This window comes from Ochlerotatus camptorhynchus, unplaced genomic scaffold (assembly GCF_037179485.1).
Source record: "Ochlerotatus camptorhynchus isolate MF236.1 unplaced genomic scaffold, CSIRO-AGI_Acam_v1.1 ptg000330l, whole genome shotgun sequence".
NCBI classification, from domain to species: Eukaryota; Metazoa; Arthropoda; class Insecta; order Diptera; family Culicidae; genus Ochlerotatus; species Ochlerotatus camptorhynchus.
The window spans coordinates 16,142,392-16,166,882 of NW_027040818.1; the positions used below are offsets into that span (position 1 = coordinate 16,142,392).

A 24,491-nucleotide genomic window follows, 5' to 3' on the forward strand; every position below is an offset into this window, starting at 1 on the left:
ATGAAAGCTCGGTGCGGTTAGTTATATCAAACAGTGTTACATGCAAACGAAAAAACGAAAAAGAGATACAACCAGGATTAGTTTTTTAAAGTAATAGTTTCATCTGAATACCCAACTAACCATATCTCAGTGACATTGTACCACTCTGAACCCACACCTAAAGCTATTTTGTGATTATATGGTTACTTTGGTATTCAGATGAAATGTTGTGCAAGTACCAGAAGTTCAACAACGCCCAACTATGGACAGCTCAATGTTAATACCATTTACTCTTTGAATCAGCTTACACCAACATGATAATCTACTAAGAAACATCTAAGAATGTATAGAGATAAAGTTCAAAAATACAGTTTTAACTGATGGTACTTTATAAACGTCAAACTGTCCAATATTGGACCCTGCCAACACACGGCGCCTGCACGGCAATGTGGGCCGTCAGAATGGTTCATCGGTTGCGAAGTGAAGTGCTTCTTAAACTGAAGCGATACATTTCTCAATGTTTCAACGTTATCCTAACGTAAATTTAATATTATCACCCATATGCCTGTCGAGCCCGAAACCCATCCACCACACAAGATCAAATAAAAATGTTTCTGTATGGCAAACACGTCCAGACATAAACGAGAATATGGGTGTATATCTTCACTGTAATAACTACGGGTAATCATCGAAAATACTTGCATTTTACTCAGGCACTTTTGAGCAAACTGCAATCACTCTCTCATACTCGAAATGTGCCACGACCAAATTGGCACAACGACGCCCTATACGCTCTCCGACCAAAGCGCAGGGAAGGACCTCATTTCAAGGAAGTTCTGGGAAAAAAATCTTTCAGAAAAAAACATCAAATGAAATCTGCTTTCAAGGTAGTTCTGAAGAATTTAAGATTTCTTGTGAAGCCTGAAAGTTTTGAGTATAATTTCAAGAAACCCTGAATTGAATTAAAAGCAAATTTTAATGAAAACTCTGAAAATTTCTGAGGAGCACAACTCCTTGGGAGCGAAATTCCAAGGGCCTTCTGAGGATAATTCTATAAAGTTGTGGAATCTTTTTGAAAATACTAAAAGGAGGATTACAATTAAATCTGAGAATAACTCCAGAACATCTTCAAAGGCACAAGTTATGAGAAGAAATTTAAGGAATTTGTGAGGAGAAATGCCACTGAATTCTAAGGAGACTTTCAATGTGAGTAGAATTCCAAGGGAAGGAGTTAGCGTTAGCGTTGTTATGGTATACTTCGTAGATTGGATACTAGCGACACTCACGTCTCTTCTGAAATTCTCGGTTAGACTACTTTCAGGAATAATGCTGAGGAGTAAACATTGGTTCCAATCTAAACAAGAGTAACAGAAGCATGACTGTCGCTATTCCCGGCCACGCCCATCTTTACCATAACTAGGGATAGGGAAGGAAATGTTGATGTAGTACTTACTTAACGAGAGGCCACCGACTTAGCGACACCCTCATAAGTGCTACGGAGTTGGAGGGTTGGGTAGGGTATTCGGTTAGGATTCACCTCAAGTTGGCGATGCAACCAAAAGTATGTATTGTTTATTTGTTGTTTATTTAATCTCTCGATAGCCGGCTATCGAAAGAACATATTAATTTTGTTTAGTGATAATGAATTTTAAGAGTCATGACGGAGAGCTTGGGATTAAATCCATAATTTTCTGCTCAGTAAGCAAAATCGATCCCTCCAGGGTCATCGAGCATCTCATAATCCACAGCGCTTCGCGTCAAAGTACGAATACATGGATGAACTATCTATTATTGAATAACTATTATTTACGATAATAACATGAATAAATAAAATATAAACTACAAACAAAACGTGACTGTTAAAATCTCAAAAAGATATTCTAACAAATATATTTCACGCCACCAGGAATCTCAAAACCATTAGACGTTATAATGGTACTCTGCACATGTTAGACACAAGAAGAGGCCAAAAACAAGCGTCCGAAACACAAAACCCGTCAAATCCACTTGCAGTCACAATCAACGATTCTACGAATCGCGGGCGCTCACGAATCATAAAACCGCTGACTGCGACACTCTGAAAGCGAAATTGACAGGCTCTATGCGTCAAACACCCGCCCTCCAATCTCCTTCCGCATCCAACAGCACAAATCTCCATTACAACATCTAACGAATTCAAAACTCTGAAAATCACTCATCTATAGCAAGTGAGTGGAAGCAACCCTGCATGCAACCATTCTTCATGATACACTTTTTCTGCCTATCTTTCTATTAGGCCTGTGGACATGCGTTAGCTTCGAAACTTCTAACCAAACTGGGTAAATTTTCAGATCACAAAAAAAAACTTGAAGAAAACTTTCAAAGGTAATTACAAGTAAAGTAAATATTGATTATTTTACGCAAAAACGAGCAAGTAATATTAAATCTCTTGTATCATATGCTAATGCAAATTGACTGTAACACAAATAATATGCTTAAATAAAATAAAATATTAATAAAATTATACGCAAAATTTATAGGAAGATCATTACTTTATTGGTGAGAAGTTTTTAATAAGCCCTCCCAGTTCCTCTGTATACAGAACAAATCTGATACTATAATCAGAATTGCTCAGTCTGCATGAAGCAGCCGATTTCATCAAGGAAGTTCTATTAACAATCAAGAATTAATCGTTTGAGGCATACTGAAGCATTAAGAAGGTGATATGTGTCACTATAGGAAATCATCATAGTTGCAAATATAAAGAAATTAAACATAACCCTTTGCTTCAGTACCGTCAACCTCCATTTCCATGGGGAGGGAGTAGAATTCCAAGGGAAGGAGTGAGATTCAAAAAGAAAATCTGAAATGAATTCAATGAATATTCGGAGAATTTTTCCAAATGGTTTCTTATTGTGGAGATTTTCAAGGTAATTCCGAGGAAAACTTAAAGAAAATTGAATTAGAAGGATAGCATTATTGAAATGTTGAAGAATATTTCGATGGAAATCAGAATGGACCATTCTGAGGTCTTCACAACTACTTGAAAGTTCCCAAATTTTTCCTGAAGTTAATGAAACTGCCTTGAAGTTCTTTTGTAGTTTGAGAAACTAGCCGGATGCTAACAATACTTCTCATCAAATTCTTAAACATCCCTGAACTTCCTTAAGTTTCCTCAATGATTCTAACGTTGCCTTGAAGTTTCGACAATTTTCCTTAAGTATTATAACCATTATAAACTCTCACTAATTTTCCCTGAACTTATCTATGGTTACCTGAAGTTCTCTAAATTTGTTTAATAATCCGGAAAATTTTCTGATAAATATATTCATAATTCCCTGACACTACTGACGTTTTTGGATCAATCATAGAATTCAAGGAATACCCCATAATTCCACGGAACTCCTTGTAAGTCTCTGCAAATTTGCTTAAGTTAATGGGATTATTCTGAAGCTATCAGATCATCCTTGAAGTACTCGGATCTTCGCTGAATATCATGAAACTAGCTAAAAGTAACTACATTTATAATAAGTTCTCTGGAATTTCTTGAAAATATCACTGATTGCTAAAAGTTCTCGCATTTTTTTATTAATGGATCTTCGTTGATTTTCTCTAATCAATTTAGCTAAATTTTCGCAATTTATTAAGTTCTTGAAATTTCCATAGTATAACACGCTTTAAATACTCTCACGTTTTCCGGATGTTCATAAAACTTTAATCACGTTCCAGAAATTCTCTCGGAGCTTTGCTGGAGTTTCCGAAAATTCCCTTAGTTTCTCGCAACATCTTTAAGGTTTCTACAATTTCCTTGAAATTATTTGCCCTTTGATTCTTTAATCTGTCTTGATGTTCTCGAAGCTGCCCTAAAGCTCTCAATTCTATTGAAGATTTCGGTTCTGCTCGGAAATAAATAGAATTCCCGTAATCACCTTTAAATTTCCCTAAAATTCTCGGAACATCTTAAGGGTTCTCGGTTTTTTTTTCAGCACATCATGTAACTATCGTGATTTTTTTTTCTAAATTTACGATTATAGATCTTTAAACTGCTCCAAAAGTCTGGACTAAAGCTACAGAAACTGCTATTAAGATCTGAAATTCCCCAAAAAAATCTCTAGATCTAGCTTTTCTGAGGTACTTAGAACTTCTTAAAAATTTGCACAATACCCCACATGTTTTCTTTATTTCTCAAGTTCGCTTGATTCCTGTGAAGTTCTCTGAAATTCTAGGAACTTTATAAAAGTTCCCGAAAATTTTCGGATACTAAAAGACACGCTTTGAGGCTCTTAAAGTTTCCAGTAAGTTCCCCATATTTTCATCGTATAAATTTCATCGTCACTAATCCAGCTAATTATAACGATGAAATCGAACTCCCTGAACCTTCGAATAAGCCGTTCCACATTTATCCTGACACAGGCTATCTCTTTTGCTTTCAAAGCATTCTTTTTGAATAAGGCTTTTGTAACACTTTGTAGACGTATCAAATATCCACCTTGTTGAGCAATTTCTACAGCAGTATATTTGAAGCCGCGATCGGCCAAAACTCCTACATTTGAATGAATATTATTCAAAAATCCAGAATTCGAAACAATTTTTTGGTCCCTCGCGCGTCCTGGAAATCCTTTTGATTTGACGTGACCACAAGGGGTACATGGTACCGAGTACTTTATTGTATTACACGATTTATACTGCGAATATGTAATCGACTGCGCAACTGGGTCTGTAGGATTCTGAATTTGTGTTTCAAAACAGTCAATTATGCTTTGTACTGCACTATATTCTGTAAGGAATGCGATTGGCAAGAATTTTTTAATTGATTTTGCATCAGGCCAAAAAATCAGCTCTTTAATTCTCTAGCTATTTTTGACACATTTTCATCGAATATTTTTGAAATTCGCGAACGAGATAGCCCAAAGCAGTTCGGCAGCAATTCAAAGGTTTCATTTAATCCTATTTTTCTTAGTACCATCATGATATCCCTCTCACTAAAATTATTAGTTTGTTGTAAAGATTGAAATATATAGGTTCAATTTGATGGAATTCCTAAATAATGCATACTTTTATCTTTCATTAGATTGTACATAAATTTTAAATTCTTTAATTTACCCTCCGTTAGGCATTGCTTTTGTGCAAACTCACTATCGCTCTGATTGCTGGGAAAGTACTCACTGTCTGCTGATGATCGAATATCTGAAAGTGTATGGAAATATGAAGATGTGTTATTGCTTGGAAATTTATGAACCAGAATGATGAATTACTAATCCATGTTAACATGGAAAACCACCAAATAAAGAATAAATTAACAAGAAATAGCTAGCTATTATATGCATCTTAGATCAGCAGGTTCAATCACCTATGTACCTACTCCGATCAAATCCAATCAATGTCCCGTAATGCCTTAGTAACTAACTATTTGATATATTGATGTTGGTGTAGTCTCGGGTGTAGTAACAGCAATAAATTATTAGACAAGCGTCACTTTTCAAACCGATGTATCTGATATTGCAAACAATCTCTTCAATCGACGCAAACTAACACCAGCATCAAGTAGGGGTGGTGTTTATAAACCTATAAGTACCTGAACTTTCTGATGCAGGAGTGCCAGTCGAAGTATTTTGATCCACGGTTTGGAGAATTTCTGTGGAGAGCATTGCTTGCTTTCCTCGGGTTCAATGTTCACTCTATGAGAGTCACTGTACTTGGTTTAAAAAGGACAAGCCATCTTCTTTTCTTTTATTTAACGTCGGTCGCTGTTCCGCAATCTAGTGCCCAGCACCGACGTACATCGATTGCCATCCATTGACGGCAATCGAATGTGCAGGAAGGCAGCTTCCACACCTGCGTAGGATATCGCACCCATTCAAACACACATGGGCCGGAACCAGGACAAGCCAATGGGTCTGATTTTTTAATCAAAAAGCTATACCTTTCAGCATCTGAAACAGAAAACTATGAAAACTAACAATATGCTATTTAATTACATGTGTTTCCTTGTACAAACGGAATATTCTCATGAGGAACAATATTTTTGTCCAACTGGTACCGCACATTGAACTTTGAAGATTTTACTGGAACTTCTTTGTAGTCAGAAGGCTGCAATGATAAATAAATGAACTGGCAAATCAAAGTTGTCAGTCGGGGAGGTATACGAGTGCAATCTTAAAATGCTTTTATTTTGAAAATGGAGCATTTTATTTAAATCTGGTTGCTGCTACAGTGGTAGAATTATATGTCTATTAAGTAGTCCTTAAGTTTTCTACTAACGTAGCACTAACCAGATCTAAATAAAATGCTTCACACGGTGACCATAAAATACCCAATAATGACTACAAAGTAAACATTTTCGAGGAAAACTGGGTGAGTAGATTAAATGAGTAAAATTTTACACAACCTCATAACAACTACAAAAATAAGTACTACGTATTAATTTGTGAGTAACAAATACTCATAAATGGGTATATTTTTACTCATTTAATGGGTTCCCAACTAACAATTTTAGCTGCAGATTAGCTTGTACAGCCAAAAATGGGCTTATACAGTTAATTTTTGCCTGTATAAGCTAGTCTGCAACTAAAATTGTTTGCTGGGTAGTCCCAGTCTCCTTCGAAAATGCTTACTTTGTATTCAATATCAAGTCTTTTATAGTCATTATTGGGTATTTTGCGGTTACCGTGCATTCACAAAATAAAAGCACTTTAAGATTGCACTCGTATACTTCCCCGTGAAAAATTTCGAAACCATCATCACTTTCATAGTTCTTCTATTTTCCACGAGTGCCAACTTTGATTTGCCAATAGAATATATATTGATTTGTACTCGCAATTAAATCAATTATTTTCACTTACTTTATAATGCCACTGACAAACGAATCAGCGCTTTCTTTTGCCAAGAACTGCGTCTGACTGACGCTGGAACCACAATTCTTTCAGGTCTCTTGTTTGAGGAACTTGAAAAGGTGAACATTAAATGAATTTACCGAACTATTGGACATCCCGACATTGCGCAACGCATTTTTCCGCCGTTTTAACGCATACCGGCTAGACGAATAAAATCCGATAAGCATAAACATACAAATCATTCCGCATCGTGCTCTCTTGCCGTGCGGATCTATTTGCTTTTTGCTGAAGGAAGTGTTACTACTACCTAAAGCTACAACAATTTTAAACAGCACTTTTTAGTGCTCAACCTGTAAATTTTCTACCTTTTTCAACTCTTATTTCTCTTCGATCCTTGTTTGGACCCTACCAGAGGTAATCCTTCTTGGATATCGATTTGGAAAATTCCTCTCGATCCTTCAGATTCTTATAGTAATCTGCTTGGAAGTCGATTTGGATAAAAATTTACTGCCGCCATGGCGCCTAAATGCAAAAGAAAAGGGCAATCTCTTGATCCCCCTTCTGATGAAATTAATTTGAGTAATCAATTTGATTTGCTCACGGATGATGAGAATGATCCATCATCCAAGAAAAATTCTAGTAAACTTTCCCGGCTTAATGCCAAGAAGGAAAAGATTCCCCGTATTGTGATAACCACTTCCGATTTCCATGCTCTTCGCATGGAACTTTTGAACTTCGTGAAAGTTAAGTTTTCACTACAAATTGGACTTCGGGGTGAATGCCGTGTATTGGCTGAAACCTTGGACGGATTTAAATGTCTTCTCAAGTATCTTACTGAGAAGCAGCACAATTTTTTTACTTACGACACCAAAACTGAACATGTGTTCAAGGTTGTCATGAAAGGACTGCCCAGTGGTGAATCCCTGGATCAGATCAAAGATGAACTGCCAAAATTACTTGAAGTTGTGCGCAACGGGATTTCTAATGATTTTTATTTAGTTCACTTCAAGTCTAGTGAACTAAACAACCTTAAGGCCTTAGAAAAAGCTAGCCTTATGCTCCATGTCCGAGTGAAGTGGGAACACTTCAGGAAGACTGGAGGAAATTTCCAAAACCTCACCCAGTGCCGTAAGTGCCAGGGAATGGGGTCACGGAACTAAAAATTTCTACATGCCAGCTAAATGCATGAATTGTGGTGATTCCTCTCACGCAAAGGACGACTGGCCTGTGAAGGAAGATCCTAAGAAATTTAAATGTTCAAATTGTGGTGAAAACCACAAATCCAATTTTTGGGAATGTAAGACTCGCAAAGCGATCCTTCAATCTCGTTCTAAGCGACAGGTAGGAAACGCTCCACGTTTCCGACCAGGTACAAATTCCTCTGCTGTTAACAACGGTCAGCGAGGAACAAATTCTACATTCGTACCCGTAGGTACAAATATCACCCCTGCTTCAAATGTTTCATCTATACCTACTCCCCTCGCTGCAGACAATGTTCAACGAGTTAATGGAGCTACCTATGCTGCTATTGCAGCGGGTAGAAATCAAAATACTAACCAACGTTCTAACGGAAATTTTGACAATTTTGACAATTTTTTTGAAGCATTACTGCCCCTAAAATGGAATTTTTACAGAATTCATTAATTGACATAATTTCTGATATGCTTAAATCTAACTCCATGTTTGATGCTATTCAAACTGGAGTAAAATTTGCTAATAAGATTGTCATGACTTTAAAATTCAGTCATGGATTTTAAAGCATTAAATATTGTAAATTGGAATGCTCGATCTCTTAAAGATAATGAAGACGAGCTATTTAACTTTTAGATAGTTCATAACGTGCATATTGCCGTTATAACTGAAACTTTCCTTAAACCTGACCATAAGGTTAAGAAGGACGCAAATTATTTGATTTATTGAAATGATCGTCTTGATGGACCCTGTGGTGGCGTTGCCATCATTGTTCAAAGACGAATCAAACATAAAATTGTTTCTTCATTTGAAACCAAAGTTTTTGAAACTTTGGGAATTTCTGTTGAAACAAAATTTGGACAACTTACGTTTATAGCTGCCTATTTGCCATTCCAATGCGTAGACCAGCAAAAGAATTTTGTCAAGGGTAACCTCCAGAAACTTTCCCGTCATAGGTCTAAATGCTTTATTATTGGTGATTTTAATGCAAAACAACAATGCTCAAAGCAATTCCAATGGCAATATTCTGTTTGATGATTGTTCTGCAGGTTATTACACTATTCAATATCCAAACATCCCAACATGCTTTTCTTCTGCAAGAAATTCCTCCACTATTAATTTGGTCTTAACTGATTCCTGTCAACTTTGTAGCCAATTGGTTACCCATGCTGACTTCGGTTCTGATCACCTTCCAGTAACTTTTGAAATATCCCAAGAAATAATTTCTAATCCCAACAGCTCTACTTTCAATTACCATAGAGCTGATTGGGAGCAGTATCGAACATTTATGGAATATAACTTCGATCCAAACATTCCTTTGCAAACCAAAGATGAAATTAATTATGCTCTTGAATCTCTGACTACTTCTATAGTTGAAGCAAGAGCTGCCTCAGTACCAAAATGCGAGGTTAAATTCGATTCAATTATAATAGACGATGATCTTCAACTCTTGATCCGTCTTAAAAATGTCCGTAGGAGACAATATCAAAGAACACGCGATCCTGCCATGAAAGTTATCTGGCGGGATTTGCAAAAACAAATTAAAAAGCGATTCTCTGCCCTGAGGAACAAAACTTTTGAAAATAACGTTTCTAAGTTAGACCCGAGTTCCAAACCCTTTTGGAAACTCACAAAAAATTTTAAAAAACCTCAAAAGCCAATTCCAGCGCTTAAAGAAGGTGGTAAAATTTTGATCACAAATTTGGAAAAAGCTCAGAAACTTGCTAAGCAATTCGAGAGTTCCCATAATTTCAGTTTGGGTCTTACTAGTCCTATTGAGAATCAGGTTGCTCGGGATTTTCTGAATATTTTCTCTCGGGAAAATATTTTTGATGATTCCTGGGGGACTGATTTGGACGAAGTAAGGTCTATAACTAAAAAGTTTCATAATATGAAAGCTACAGGTGATGATGGAATTTTCTATATCCTCATCAAAAAACTCCCAGAGAGTACCTTGTCTTTCTTGGTAAAATTATTTAACAGATGTTTCCATTTGGCATACTTTCCTGATAAATGGAAAAATGCAAAAGTTGTTCCAATTTTGAAGCCGGATAAAAATCCAGCTGAAGCTTCTAGCTACCGCCCAATAAGTTTGCTTTCTTCAATAAGTAAACTTTTTGAAAAGATAATTTTAAATAGAATGATGCTTCACATCAATACGAACTCAATTTTTGGATTTCGCCATGGGCATTCAACTACTCATCAATTCTTAATAGTTACCAATTTAATTCGTTCAAACAAATCTGATTGATTGATTCGGTTTGATTGCTACATTGAAAAAGTTTAATTTTCCACTTTATATTATGAAATTAGCTCAAAATTATTTACCTGACAGAACTCTGCAGGTAAATTATCAAAATTCCAAATCTAATCGACTACTTGTTAGAGCAGGAGTTCCTCAGGGTAGCATTCTTGGGCCTATATTGTATAACATTTTCACTTCGGACCTCCCTAATTTGCCTCAGGGTTGCCACAAATCTTTGTTCGCTGATGACACAGGCATTTCCGCTAAAGGAAGAAGTCTTCGTGTTATTTTCAGCAGACTGCAGAAAAGTTTAGATATTTACTCTTCTTATTTACAAAAATGGAAGATTTCTCCCAACGCTTCCAAAACTCAACTTATAATATTTCCACATAAGCCTAGAGCTTCCTTTTTGAAACCTAGTAGTAGTCACATAGTCACTATGAACGAAGTTCCAATTTCCTGGTCAAACCAAGTGAAATATCTTGGATTAATACTTGACCAAAAATTAACTTTTAAAGATCACATTGAGGGCATTCAAGCTAAATGTAACAAATATATTAAATGTTTGTATCCTCTTATAAACAGGAAATCCAAACTTTGCCTGACGAATAAACTTCTAATATTCAAACAAGTTTTTAGACCGGCCATGCTTTACGCTGTGCCAATATGGTCTTGTTGTTGCACTACCAGGAAAAAAGCACTTCAAAGGATTCAGAACAAAGTTCTGAAGATGATTTTGAAGTTGCCTCCCTGGTACAGTACTACTGAAGTACATAGAATTTCGAATGTTGAGACTTTAGAACAAATGTCCAGCAAAATAATTAATAATTAATGGCAAAAATCGTTGCAATCCTCTATTGCAAGGGAATTCATACTTAGATAAGATTTAGATTTAGTTTTTAGTTTTAATATATCAATTGTTATACTGACATGCAGGTTTAAAAAACCTGTTTAAAATATTGAATTGCCAAGACAGGAACAATGTAAAAATACTTAGATATATATCATAACAATTAAGGCTGGTAAGTTACTACAGTAACTGGAGCACCTAGGTTAAAATGAAATGTAATTTATTTTGAAATTGGAACTAATAAAGAGTTAAAAAAAATCCAGCACTGTGATGCAAGTGTAAAAGAGTAAGCTGTTTTGTTCTGCCGTACCTACGTCAGTTTTACCGCTGTCAGTATGCCCAAAAGTGTCAAAAAATGTAAAAATCAAGTGAGCTATGGTGCATCTATATGTAATTGACAGGGATAGGGTTCCCCTGGCAACTACCTCTTGTCAGAATTGTTGTTCTGTGTTTGTTAAGTCCGCCAACCGCAAGACTGCTCCTACCAAAGCTTATATCGCCATATTTGTCTGCTTCAGTACAAACGTTGTACATATTGATTTGGTGGGAGATTTATCCACACCTTCGTTTCTGTCTGCTCTTTAACACTTCGTGGCTAGACGAGGCAAGCCTACCTATTCAGATAATTGACCACTTTGTCAAGCAGTTTTGGCGTGACTTTCTACCAGCGATTTCACAAAACTGGACCAACTAATTACTATGTTTTTATGAAACGCACAAATGTTGGCTACTTTTCTCGAGGTTCTAGAAGAAAAAATCTCAAAATAATGTTTCATTTCAAAGTTCGAGTGGTAGTAAACGTCATTTTATCTTTTTTTTTTTTTTCTTTATTTTTGTGATTTTTAGCCGTAGGCTAGTTCATCACATGTCATTTTATCTGCTCGAATGAAGTGGTTAATTCCATGAATTTTGACGGCACAAAAAATGATCTGCATGCCCTTTACCAAATGCTCTCCAATACAAACGAAACTACTCGAATTGCTACCATCCTTGCAACTGAATGAATACGATGGAACATGGTTCCACCTCGTGCCCTAAACTTCGGTGGTCTATAGAGATTAGTGACGTTTAACGTACGCACACTACCGGGAGAAACGCCGTGTAATGCCTTGTTCAGACTGGAGAGTTATAACATGTTATAACGGTTGTCAAATAATTGCAACACAGAAACCACCATCAAGATAGCGCTATAACATGTTATAACTCTGTAGTCTGAACGTACTATAAGGTTGTTTATTATTTTCCTCTGGCTAACTTAAAAAAACGTATGAAAGTAGATCTGTCAAAATGAGTTTGACATCGATTTGCTATGTATTTTCCTCGGATATTCATTAACACGCTCTCATATATCCTACCAATACAAACAGACGTGAAAACCTCTATGGGAGGCCACTGTGAAGGTGGCGAATAAACTAAGATTGGGCGATCTTCAGAGAAAGATCGATCTTGACGGATCGATCTTATATTTGGCTCTAGAACCGATCCACTGATTAAATCGGTACCAAAGAATCGATCTTTGATCGATTGATCTTTTGATTTTTACGTTTACGTTGGTACATCAAGAAATTATTTCCTTAATAATATTTAATGAAATTTTGTCATGACGGTAAGGGGCTGTTCATTAACTACGTAGACACTTTTTTTGGATTCTTGACCCTCTTGACAATTATTCATACCATTTTTTTAAATTTGTATGGGCCGTGGATAATTCCAATTCCCCTCTAACTTGTCTACGTAGTTTATGAACAGCCCCTAAGGAGCAATGAGCACAGGAGGGAGGTAGAACAAACCTTCAAATGTTGTTGTATTCGTAAATATCGAAAACACAAATAGGGACGTTATTGTAAGGAGCGATGCTGATGTTGACGTTATGTTCGTTAAATTTACTACGCAGTCTGTGGTGAGAGTAAATCGTTTTTTCGATGTAAATATACTTAAAAAAAATTGAAGATCGAAAAGATTGAATTTTTCGATCTTTTCGTGGACAAAGAATCGTTTCGAAAAATCGGAAATCGTGATGAAAAATATCGATTTTCCAAAGATTGATCTTAGATCGCCCAATCCTAGATTAAACATCTAGTTCGTCAGTTAGGCAACACACGTGAACTCAAGGCCATTAGCACCGTTGTCAGAGGACCCTAACGACTTCGAAGCCATCACTCCAAACCATTTTATGATTGGATCACCACTTCTGGCCCTCCCCCATCCGGATTTGAAGGACGTTCCGGTAAAACGACTGAGAAACAGGTACCAAGTCATCCAACAGAAGCAGTTTTGGTTCACTGGCAGACAGAGTACCTTAATGAGCTGAAGCGGCAGCTTACTAGTAACCAGCGTCAAGTTAATCTCAAGGTCGGCCAAGTGATTTTGAAGAAGAAAGAAATTTGACTCCTGTGTTTCTTCGACCTTCTGCATTACATCCGGTGTTTCCCAAGGAAGCAACTTGAGACCATTATTGTTCACACTGTTTTTCAACGACGTTGCTTCGAAAATAGGCTTGGACTGCGTGATCATCTACGCCGATGACCTGAAAATATATTTAGTTATTCGCTCAACTGAAGATTGCCACCGTTTGCAACATCTTCTAGACCTATTTTCTGACTGGTGCCATCGGAACAAGTTAATTATAAGCGTACCGAAGTGCTCTGTTATGACCTTTCATCGTTCAAAACAACCGATATTGTTCGATTATCGCATCAAGGGTACTTCACTTAAACGAGTTGAAGTGATTACGGATCTCGGAGTTGTACATACATACATTTATTTGTTCAACATCACATTTAAGATAAGACAAAATCAACAATAGTACGCCACAATACTCGGTTTGCGGCTGCCGCTCTCCTTCCTCGGTCATGCCCAATGCTCGCTAGATCACGCTCTACCTGTTCCGCCCATCGTGCTCTCTGCGCTCCACGCCTTCTTGTGCCAACCGGATCAGTAGCGAACACCAGCTTTGCAGGGTTGTTGTCCGGCATTCTTGCAACATGCCCTGCCCACCACTTCCTTCCGGCTTTGGCCACCTTCTGAATGCTGAGTTCACCGTAGAGTGCAGCAAGCTCGTGATTCATTCTTCGTCGCCACTCACACGCCACTCCTTAGCACACGTCGCTCGAAAACTCCGAGTGCTTGCAGGTACTCCTCGAGCATAGTCTATGTCTCGTGTCAATAGAGGACCACCGGTCTTATTAGCGTTCTGTACATGGTACATTTGGTGCGGGGGTGAATCTTTGTTGACCGTAGTTTCTTCTGGAGCCCGTAGTAGGCACGACTTCCACTGATGATGCGCTTTTGTATTTCACGACTCACATTGTTGTCAGCCGTCAGTAAGGATCCAAGGTAAACGAATTCCTCCACTACCTTGAAAGTATCCCCGTCTATCGTGACATTACTTCCTAGACGAATCCTGTCATATTCGGTTCCGCCTACTAGCATGTATTTTGTTTTTGACGCACTCACCACCAGTCCGACCTTTGCTGCTTCGTGTAACAGGCGGGTGTATAGTTCTGCCACCGTTCCAAATGTTCTTGCGATAATGTCCATGTCGTCCGCAAAGCACACAAATTTACCGGATTTCGTGAAAATCGTACCCCGGCTGTTGAGTCCGGCTCGTCGCATTACACCTTCTATAGCAATGTTGAAGAGTAGGCATGAGAGTCCGTCACCTTGTCGCAGTCCCTGGCTAGATTCGAATGAACTGGATAGTTCACCCGAAACCCTTACGCTGTTTTGCACACCGTCCATCGTTGCTTTGATCAGTCTGATCAGCTTCCCAGGAAAGCCGTTCTCGTCCATGATTTTCCATATCTCTGTGCGGTCGATACTGTCGTATGCCGCCTTAAAGTCGATGAACAAATGATGCGTCCGTTGTCGATCGGCCGTCAATGAAGCCGACTTGATAACTTCCCACGAACTCGGTCATTTTAGGTGATAGACGACGGAAGATGATCTGGGATAGCACTTTGTAGGCGGCATTCAAAATGGTGATCGCTCTGAAGTTCTCACATTCCAAATGGTCGCCTTTCTTGTGAATGGGGCAGATTACCCCCTCCTTCCACTCCTCCGGTAGCTGTTCTGTTTCCCAGATCTTGACTATCATCCGGTGCAGGCAGGTGGCCAACTTTTCTGGGCCCATCTTGATGAGTTCGGCTGCGATACCATCCTTACCAGCTGCTTTGTTGTTTTTGAGCTGCTGAATGGAGTCCTTAACTTCCCTCAGCGTGGGAGTTGGATCAGTTCTGTCTTCTGCTGCACTGACGTAGTCGTTTCCTCCATTGCGCTGGTCTCCCGTGCCTACGTTCTCCTCGCCATTCAGGTGCGCTGGATCCAAAACTGACGTTCAATTCTCACTACACTTCGATAATTGCCAAGTCGAATCGACAGTTGGGCTTTATTTCGAAAATTGCAAAGGATTTTACGGATCCATATTGCTTGAAATCCTTGTATTGCGCGCTGGTACGGCCAATTCTCTAAACCGCTTCTGTTGTTTGGGCTCCAAATGATGTTTCCTGGACCTTAAGGATTGAACGTGTCCAGCGACGATTCATACCTTGGCGCGATTCGTTGAACCTCCCTGTCTATCCCGATTGATGTAGACTGTTGGGCATGGACACCCTTGAAAGAAGGCGAAGACTACAACAGGCGACATTCGTGGCGAAGTTGCTAAATGGTGAAGTCGATTCTCCCCGGCTACTTTCTATGTTGGACTTCCGTGCTGCTCAACGTCCTCTTCGGCAGCGGTCACTACTACAGGACAGATTTCACCGTACTTTGTTTGGATATAATGAACCAATATCGTCGATGATTCGAGCTTTTCCGGTGGTGGAGAATCTCTTTGAGTTCGGCGAAACTTCTGGTCGTTTTTAAAAATAGAATTACTAGTTTGTCAATTTTGTAGCTGTTTTGAAAATGTATTCTCATATTCATTTAGACCATATATGTCAGATGAATTACAAATAAATAAATAAATAAATAAATAAAGTGATGATTCTGCAAGACAACCCGTTGCCACCAGTGTGCTGGCCACTAGTGTAAATCTTGGAGTTGCACCCTGGACTAGACGGCGTAACACGTGTGGTATCAGTGCGCACATCAACCGGTACGACGCTGACGCAAACCGTGACGTGACGTGTCCGTTACCTATGACGGATAAGGAGGATCGAGATATGCAGGGGAATTCATCCCACAATGCCGATGACAACGCAAAGGACTCATCTAAGAGGCTGTGAGTTGAATAACATGAAGAAGAGATAAGAAATATTGAATTTGAGTATTGTAGCTTAGATACTAGTGGCCTCCATTTCAGGTGGCCTGCTATCATTAGTTTTAGATTAGATTAGAATTAATTTGAATTTTGAAATAGAATCCAACTACAAGCAAGAAAATCGATGGCAATGAAACGCACTTTTGTGCAGTATTGTTAATCTTTTTTGCGTTGTTATCAACTGTTCGGCAGTGCCTTTTCCCTTTATCATTTTTGTTCTTTGAGCCTATAGTTCAGAAGTTTAGCCGGTCACCAACAGCTATAATATAAAAGTGTACCTAAACGCGATATCGAATAAAGCTATTTTTCCTTGATTTTGTGTATTGCAAATAAACCAATTATAAAAACAATTATTATATACTATTAAAATTATACCTACGCGTGATTAGTGTCGAAGTGAAACCGGAAATGATAACCCGTGATTCGATTGCCTGATAAAACACATTCGTTCCTCTAATTGACAAACATGTTACATACGACCCAATCAAAAAGGAATCCAGATTTGTGAATTTTAGTAGACTAAAGTGATTAACAAAACAGCTATAAAATAATTGAATCACGATGGTATATTATAAAACAAAATCTGAAACAAAGTCTTACTGGTTGACATCTAGTCCCTAATGCCTTGTTCGGACTGCAGAGCTGTAACATGTTACAAGGGTGCTATAATAATTATCAGCAACATGTTATAGCTCCGTAGTCTGAACATAGCATAAGGTAGACGAAAGTGGATTTCACTGCAACAATATTTTCGCGAATCTAGTGATACCTATCTGGCTGAGTGCGGAAAGCAAACTAACCTTCACCTTTGCACATCAAATGATGACGGCGTTTTATTCGAAAGCAAACATTGACATACACTACTGCCTAGATCTAACAAAAAGTGCACCACCTACCTATATTCTGAAAACCCCCCCACCTTCCAATGGGCTATGAACGTGCAGTGGGTGAAACGACATGGCGGGAGCAAAAACAGTTTACGGCGCACTGCGGCACTCCAATGAAGTTGAATTTTCCGGTTCAGAGCGAAAATAGGCTTTGAACCAACAACGAGGCAGAGGGGGCCTATAGGTATAGGTTAGTGCCGGCGAAAGACGAAAGCGAAAATCAATGTCACGTGAGAACTTTTCCGATAGTTTGTTTTCTGAAGTGGATAGAGCTACATTGAGCTACAAGAGCGTTAATTTTGGCAAAGGATGTTTCAATCCTTGTTCTCAGCTTGGCGGGGTGCTACTGGCGGAAGGTGCAGAGCAGCATCGAACAGTAATCCCTTTTCTCCGTCCTGGAAAGTTGTAATTATATTTGTGAGCTGCACGAAGCCAAATGAGGAAACTGTTCACGGGGAACCAAGTTGAGGGGTTGAGGAGCTTTCGAAGTTGTCGGTTGAAATGGAAACTAATTGGAGGAGAAATTGGTTTTTGGGCTAAGACTTGTTGTAATCAGGGGCTTTGGGACCGGCATAAGGCTCTTTCGTTGGAGATCTGATTCCCGAAGAGTGGGTCGAATTTCGACATTAACGAGAACTGAAAACTTTCGTATTGCGTGTTCGGGGTTTGTTTGTTCACGGGGAAGGCAGGAGAAAGCTTTCATTATCGGGTATCATTATCGGGATAAGATGTACCCGGGCGGGTGGTTAGTAAGCTGAATGGAATAAGATTTCTGTTAATTGTGAATGAGTTTCAGTTATGCATAATAGTTGGATAGCTTTTCCGAAACGTAACCAATTCTTCAAAGCCATATTGCGGCAAAGAGCGATAAGCGTACTGAATGTATTACTTGTACATCAATTTTGTTTGGCACAAGGTTGCAGGATAATGACAGCTCATTCGTATAGACCTAGAGGGGTGGCAAAGACGTAATAGTTTTCGAACCAATCAATCGAACCAGTCATTTATTGCTTGGAGATCATAAACCAGTGCACTCCAGACTACTACGATGAATGAGGATACTGGGGTAACTTCGCTAGACCTAGCTTGGTCTTCTTCGCATTTCAAGCTTATTGCCTATGGCATATTATCTTATTGAGTGCTTTCAACTTAGTGTTCTAGATGCACTTCCACAGTTGTTAATTGAGAGCTTTCGATGCCTGTACCATTTAAGCATTAGCATAATTGTGTGGCAAGTACACAATATTGTAGAAAATTGAACCTGTTTGATCTTGAACGGAACTTTTTGGAATGTTTAGAAAAATAGAGTACACGTTTGATCAAGTTTGCGATACATTATTGAGAACGTACTTTCATTTTAATATGTTTAATCAGGACCTTAACAATCGTTACCTCGATCATAGCTTGTTATGATGTAAGGCTGTGTGAAGATCCATTTGCCACTCAGGAATCACCCAGCGCGCTGTTGCCGGAGACACGTCTTACCTCTTCGGGTTCTGGATGTGGAAAGCCCCGTGTCATGGCAATCGTCGTAGTGCGTGGCTGACTGTGTAGAGTTCGCACACACACACACAATCTCATCGAGCCATATGGTCGGGGGACCCAACTTCAGCCCATATTACACTATGGCATATTCAGCCCACACATCCCCCTTTCTCAGAATAAAATGAGAATGCAATCTCTTTCTCTTCTTTTTTTTTTATGTACCTTTCAAAGTTATTTTTTTTTCAAGATTTCGGTACTCTAGATTTTTTTAAGCAAAACCAATAACAGTACTTTCCAAAATTCAGATGACTTGTATATAATACTAGAAATTCAAAGCCTCATATGGCTCATACTCTCACAGTAAAATAAATATTGCTCGTTTCTTCGTAATTTCTCGCGCTTCTACAGCGAAAACGGCGGTAGGAGAGCGAGAAGTTTTTTTTTGCGCAACACACAGTTCATGAAAGAAGAAATAAAAGTTAGTAGAATTTATTTCACCGCACCACATCTCTATTCGATTGCCACACCAGCTCATTCACCTCATAGACGCAGCGCACCCAGAAATTTTACACTGGGTAGCCTAGATTCCCTTTTATTTGCAAACTGTCAAATTTTCCAAAACAAAACAACTCGCGTTGGTCGCGTAAGTGAGTGGGGAGGATTTTGTTTATTCGACGTAAGTTTCAAAATTAAACGAGCCAGATTTGTTTCCATATCAAAAATGGTTGAAATTAGTTATGAAGGAAAAAGTGTATTTTAGGTAGATGATTTAATTTAATTGTAGGCGGATCAACAGATTATCTGGTGGTGTTACTATCGATCAATCTAACATAATCGCTCAGATGAGATGGAGCCTTCCTTTCCCGTGCTGTTCGTGTAGCCTCTGGTGCCTTCAATGTCCGCATCGTATCCGTGCTCGTTGTCACTAGCGGTTTCGTTGGGATTGGCCGAGATTGAGTGGTGTCTGCTGGTTTGTTGCTGCGCCAAGAGGACACTCTCTTAGTTTGAGAGACATGCCGTTTGAGTACCTGTCCGTCATCATCATTCAGCGTAAGGCTACCGTTCCTTTCTTGAATTACTGTGTATCGTTTGGGGGCAAACCGCGAGTCTCCTTTAGCGCGTGTGTGTCGTTCGACGATAACTGTGTCTCCGGGTTTTACCTTGCACTTCCGTGCGCCACGTCGGGCATCTTCGCGCCGCTTACCCGATAGCTTCGATTCTCGGTCGGTTTTCTCGAGAAGGTCCTCGTCGAATGATGCTTTTGCGTGCTGTAAAAGAGGAAGACCGCGTTTAACTTTACGGCCAAGCATTACTTCCTCCGGTGGCACTTTCGTAACGCTGTGCGAGGCTGCGTTGTGCGCATTAACGGCTTGACGCAGCTCTTCGGTGAAATTTGTGTTATCGGAGGATGCCGCAACCATCGCTTTGTTAACCACTTTCATACATGATTCCACCAGCCCATTTTGCTGCGGGAATAGGGGAGTAGAATAAACCGTGTGAATTCCCCGTTTCCTGCAGAAAGTTTTATAATCCTCGCTGCTAAACGGTGGCCCATTATCGGTCTTGATGCATTTAGGGTATCCTTCTCTTTCGAACACGCCATCAAGTACTTTCCTAACGGACTCATAGTTGGTGGACTTTACCGGTTTGGCGAAGATGTACCTAGACCGGTAATCGACGATTACGAGGATCGAAATCCCCCCAAACTTTGCGTAGGGACCGTTGAAATCGAGGGCTATCGTTTCCCAAACGGTCTTGGGCATAAAAATCCGTTCCATCGGGGTTGGTTTTTCAGGTTTCCCGTTAATGGCACACGTCCTGCAACCTTCAACCCACTTCTGAACGTCTTTTGAGATTTCGGGCCACCAGACACGCTGTCTTATTATGTTCTTCATTTTAGGCGCTGCCGGATGGCCTTCATGCGCAACCTGAAGGGCCTTCGTCCGGAGGGATTTCGGTATGACAGCGCAACCCGTCTTAATGAGGATGCCATCGTGTATGCTCAGATCGTTTTCCACAGCTTTATACCTTCGCAGATCAGTAGACCATTTACCGGTGTCCAGAGCATTCAACACTTTTTGGAGTTTATCATCTGCTGCGGTAGCGATTCTGATGTCATGTTCGGTTAGAAATTCAACGCAGTTTGCCTCCAGACAAGCGACCTGCCATGGACTGGAATCCTCGTCGAAAGGGGCATCATCACCACAGTACAGCCTTGATGAGGAGTCGGCAATATTGTCTCGACCCCGTACGTATTCCACAGCATAATTGTACGGGCTCAACCGAAGCGCCCAACCATCGGCGCGGGTAAGCGCCCGCTTGGATTCTTCCCGATTGCGATTCAAGATGAACGCCACACCTTGTGCGTCCGTGCGCAGAGTGAAACTTCTCCCGAGGAGGAAGAACGAAAAGTGTTCGACGGCCCAAACCGCGCCGAGTGCCTCACGTTGATTTTGGGCGTATTTCCTCTCGGTAGCAGTGAGGGCTTTCGACGCAAAGCTTATTATTCTTGGTGCGTGTCCGTCGCTCTCTTGGACTAACACGGCGCCCAAAGCCACCGGTGATGCGTCGGTATATAGCACTGTTCTGTCTTTCTCGGAAAAATAGCCTAGTGCTATTGTATTTTCTACGATCTGCTGTTTGATTAGGTTGAATGCTTCTTTTTCTTTCTGTCCCCAAGTCCACGTTTTCGAAGTTGTCGCGGCCCACAGAGGACTTGAATTGTTCGCGAAGTTCTTCAGGTATGGGCTGACGAACGAAGCCAACCCCAGGAAGCTTCTAAGCTCTGAGAGTGTTGCCGGTTCTCTGAAGTTCCGTACGCTGCTGATCTTGTCCTCATCTATGTGGAACCCATCAGCATCCAGCTCGTGCCCCAGGAATTTGATCCTAGTTTGGTCGAACTCGCATTTTGCTGTGTTCAGGGTCAAGTTATTTTCCCTCAAGATATTTAAAACCTTAGCAACGGACCGTCGGAGCTCCTCTAGTGTCTGCGCGAATATTAGTACGTCGTCGATGTACACGATTACATTCCCTGCGTCCTTCAATATACGCGTCATCTCGCGCTGGAACACTTCGGGAGCGCAGTTGACTCCGAACATGAGGCGGGTAAATCTGTACATCCCTTCTTCGGTCAGAAAGGTTGTAAGGTCCCTCGATTCCTTCGACAGCTCAAGATGGTGAAACGCGTTACTCAGATCTAGTTTCGAGAAGTATCGTGCTCCATGGAGCTTGATCTTCATCTCCTCAATAAGAGGGAGCCGGAAATATTCTCGATTGATGGCTCTATTCGGTGCCCTCATGTTCACCACCAATCTGAAATCGGTCTTCCCTTTCGGGACAGCTGACATTCCGCTGATCCAGTTGGGTGCTGCAGTTACCTTTTCGATTATGCCGCGTTTCTCCATTTCACTCAGCCTTTGTCTTGCTGCCTCCCTGTATGCGGCGGGTACGTTATAATACGCATTTTTCACTGGGGCGATCGCTTTGTTCACGCTGAACTTGACCGTGACTCCGGGCATTTTCGGAAACTCACCCTCGTCGCTCAAGGCTTCGCAATTGTTGACAGCTGTACCAACCTGCAGTAACCGCAGGTCACTGGCCGTCGATCGGCCTAAAAGCGACCTATTTCCCTTGCGTATGACGTGAAATGTAGCAGTAACAGATGGCTTAGTAGCAGCCGTTACAGTAATCTTTGCTTGGAAAGAGCATTCCACAACCATTGAATCTTTAGAGCCATAAGCGTGTATTCCCCCTTTGGGTAGTTCAACCATCTTGAGTTTTGCTTTGCCTGAGTCAAATTCTCGCTTCAGATGCTCCCAATCCTGCCCACCGACAATATTGACGTCAGCGCCGGAATCGATTAAGAAACAGATTGGACTCGATGACTCCAAACTACAACTAATCAAAGAGTCCTCCAACGAGAGAGCGTTAACGCACTAAAAAAGGGAAAAGAAAAAGGTACGATTTGGCAAAGATATCATTCGTTTAATTCAATATCGTAATCTAAAATCGATTCAATTCTTCTGTACCTTCCGGTCTTCCATTTCGTCATCTTCGGACAGGTCGTTCTCCGGATCATCTCGCTTGAATCGGACAGCACGTACTCTCTTGTTCTGGCAGGCCACCTCAAAGTGGCCGCGTTTACGACAGTAGTTACAATTCTTCCGTAGCGCTGGGCAAACACCCTTCCTGTGGTAAGTCAAATTGCATTTCTCGCATCGCTGGTCTTGGTCTTGTTGCCGACGTTTCATGGATGGTTCGTCATCCCGTTCCTTCAAACTTTTACGCTTCCTGTCGGGCTTCCTGTTGCGTCCGTGGTTCGGGGCGTTTCGGTCGCTTACCTGGAACACATTTTCCTCCGCGGGCGGAACAGTTTCCGCTTCGTAAGCTTCGTCGCGGGTTGCTGCCTGGACGATGATGTTTGGTGCATGTCCGTATCGTCTAGCCATCTTGACTATCTCCTTGTTCCTCAAACCGCGTAGCAGCTGAGCTTGCACCATGCGTTCTTGCTCATCGAGCTTGAAATTGCACAACCTTGCCTTACACATGAGGCGGGCGTGGAAGGCAACCGCGGTCTCATCTTTACCTTGCGTCATGCGGATAAACGCCTCATTTTCGGCTGCCATGTCCGTTATTCCGCGGAAGTAATTCGTTATGTTCTCAACGAAGGCCTTGAAGCAGTTTACGTCATCCAGGTTTGCCGGACACAGTTTGCCGGCACTAACGATCTCTTGTAAGTCCGGTCCCATGGAGAGATACAACAGATTAGTCCTCGTGGCGGGGTCATTCGCGTTACTCAGCGTGGCCGCGATCTCAAAGGTATTGATATACCTGTTCCACTCTTCCCACAGCCTATTGGCAGGGACGCCGCTCGGGAACGGTTTTATATTGTCCCATCGGATTGTTAGCGGTGTTGCTCCGGTGCTGGTTGAAGGGCGTGGAAAATTCCAGGTCGTTTCGGGTTGGCGTGGAGACGATGGTTGGATTGATGACTCCATCCGCGTTACTAGTGTAGTTAATCCGATCAAAGCTCTTTCCATGCGGTCCATACGGTCGCGGTCGTCGTCTTTCGCGGCCGAGCTGGTGCTAGCGACGGTGTTGACCTTCCGGTGACCTTCCGTGTTCTCCTGCGTGGGTGAGTTGGGCTTCTTGTTACCTCGCAAGTCCGGCGCATGACAATCTGACTCCGAGGTTGGGCGGCTTTCATGATTGCTAGAGTCACGCTTGGGAGCCTCGTCTTCGCTTTCATCGTCGGTAGAACTTTGATCGGAATCAACGTCCTCGTCGGCGGAGCTAGAACCAGACGCGTCGTCTTCATCCGGTTTGTTGTCGTCAGAATGGGTTTCAGTTCCAGTTTCGTCAGAGCGTACTTCCTCGAAACAGGCAAGCTCGATGTTGCTACCGTCTGTTTCGGCAGAATCCGCCGTTAGGATATATCGCTTCTTGCATGCCATTTCTTCAATCCTACTGCTTGGATCGGTGTTGACTTTGAAGTTTGCTACGCAGTATCTGTAAGAGACAATGAGATGCGTACGCATGTCAAGATTTTGCCAAAAAAAAAGAAAGTGCTTCCTTTAATTTCGAGACCGAGGTTAATGGTTTGACTGTTCTTAGAATCAGTATTTCGGGTTTCGGTCGTGGACGTCCTATTCCGCTACGGACATTATTTACTCGCTTTCCTTTCATTGGTTTTGGTTTGCTTTTCGGTTAGCGATTCCGAAGCGCTCTTTTTCATTTTTTTTCAGCGGTAAAGACTCGCTTTTCGATTAGCGGTTTCGATACG

At 40.8% G+C, this 24,491-nt stretch overlaps 2 protein-coding genes across 2 annotated transcripts in view; one reads left to right on the forward strand and one right to left on the reverse strand.

The window, feature by feature from the left end:
* Csgalnact (Chondroitin sulfate N-acetylgalactosaminyltransferase) overlaps positions 1-24,491 on the forward strand; it is a 288,310-nt gene that overhangs the window by 20,077 nt on the left and 243,742 nt on the right. The gene's annotated exons all lie outside the window — the stretch shown is intronic.
* LOC135708680 (uncharacterized protein K02A2.6-like) overlaps positions 19,535-24,491 on the reverse strand; it is a 45,217-nt gene continuing 40,260 nt past the window's right edge. The window contains exons 2-5 of the mRNA XM_065230781.1: positions 22,738-24,217; positions 20,023-22,644; positions 19,738-19,977; positions 19,535-19,687 (exon numbers count right to left, since the gene is read on the reverse strand). Of these exons, the coding sequence (XP_065086853.1) occupies positions 19,535-19,687; positions 19,738-19,977; positions 20,023-22,644; positions 22,738-24,217 (4,495 nt within the window). The remainder of the gene's footprint in view (positions 19,688-19,737; positions 19,978-20,022; positions 22,645-22,737; positions 24,218-24,491) is intronic.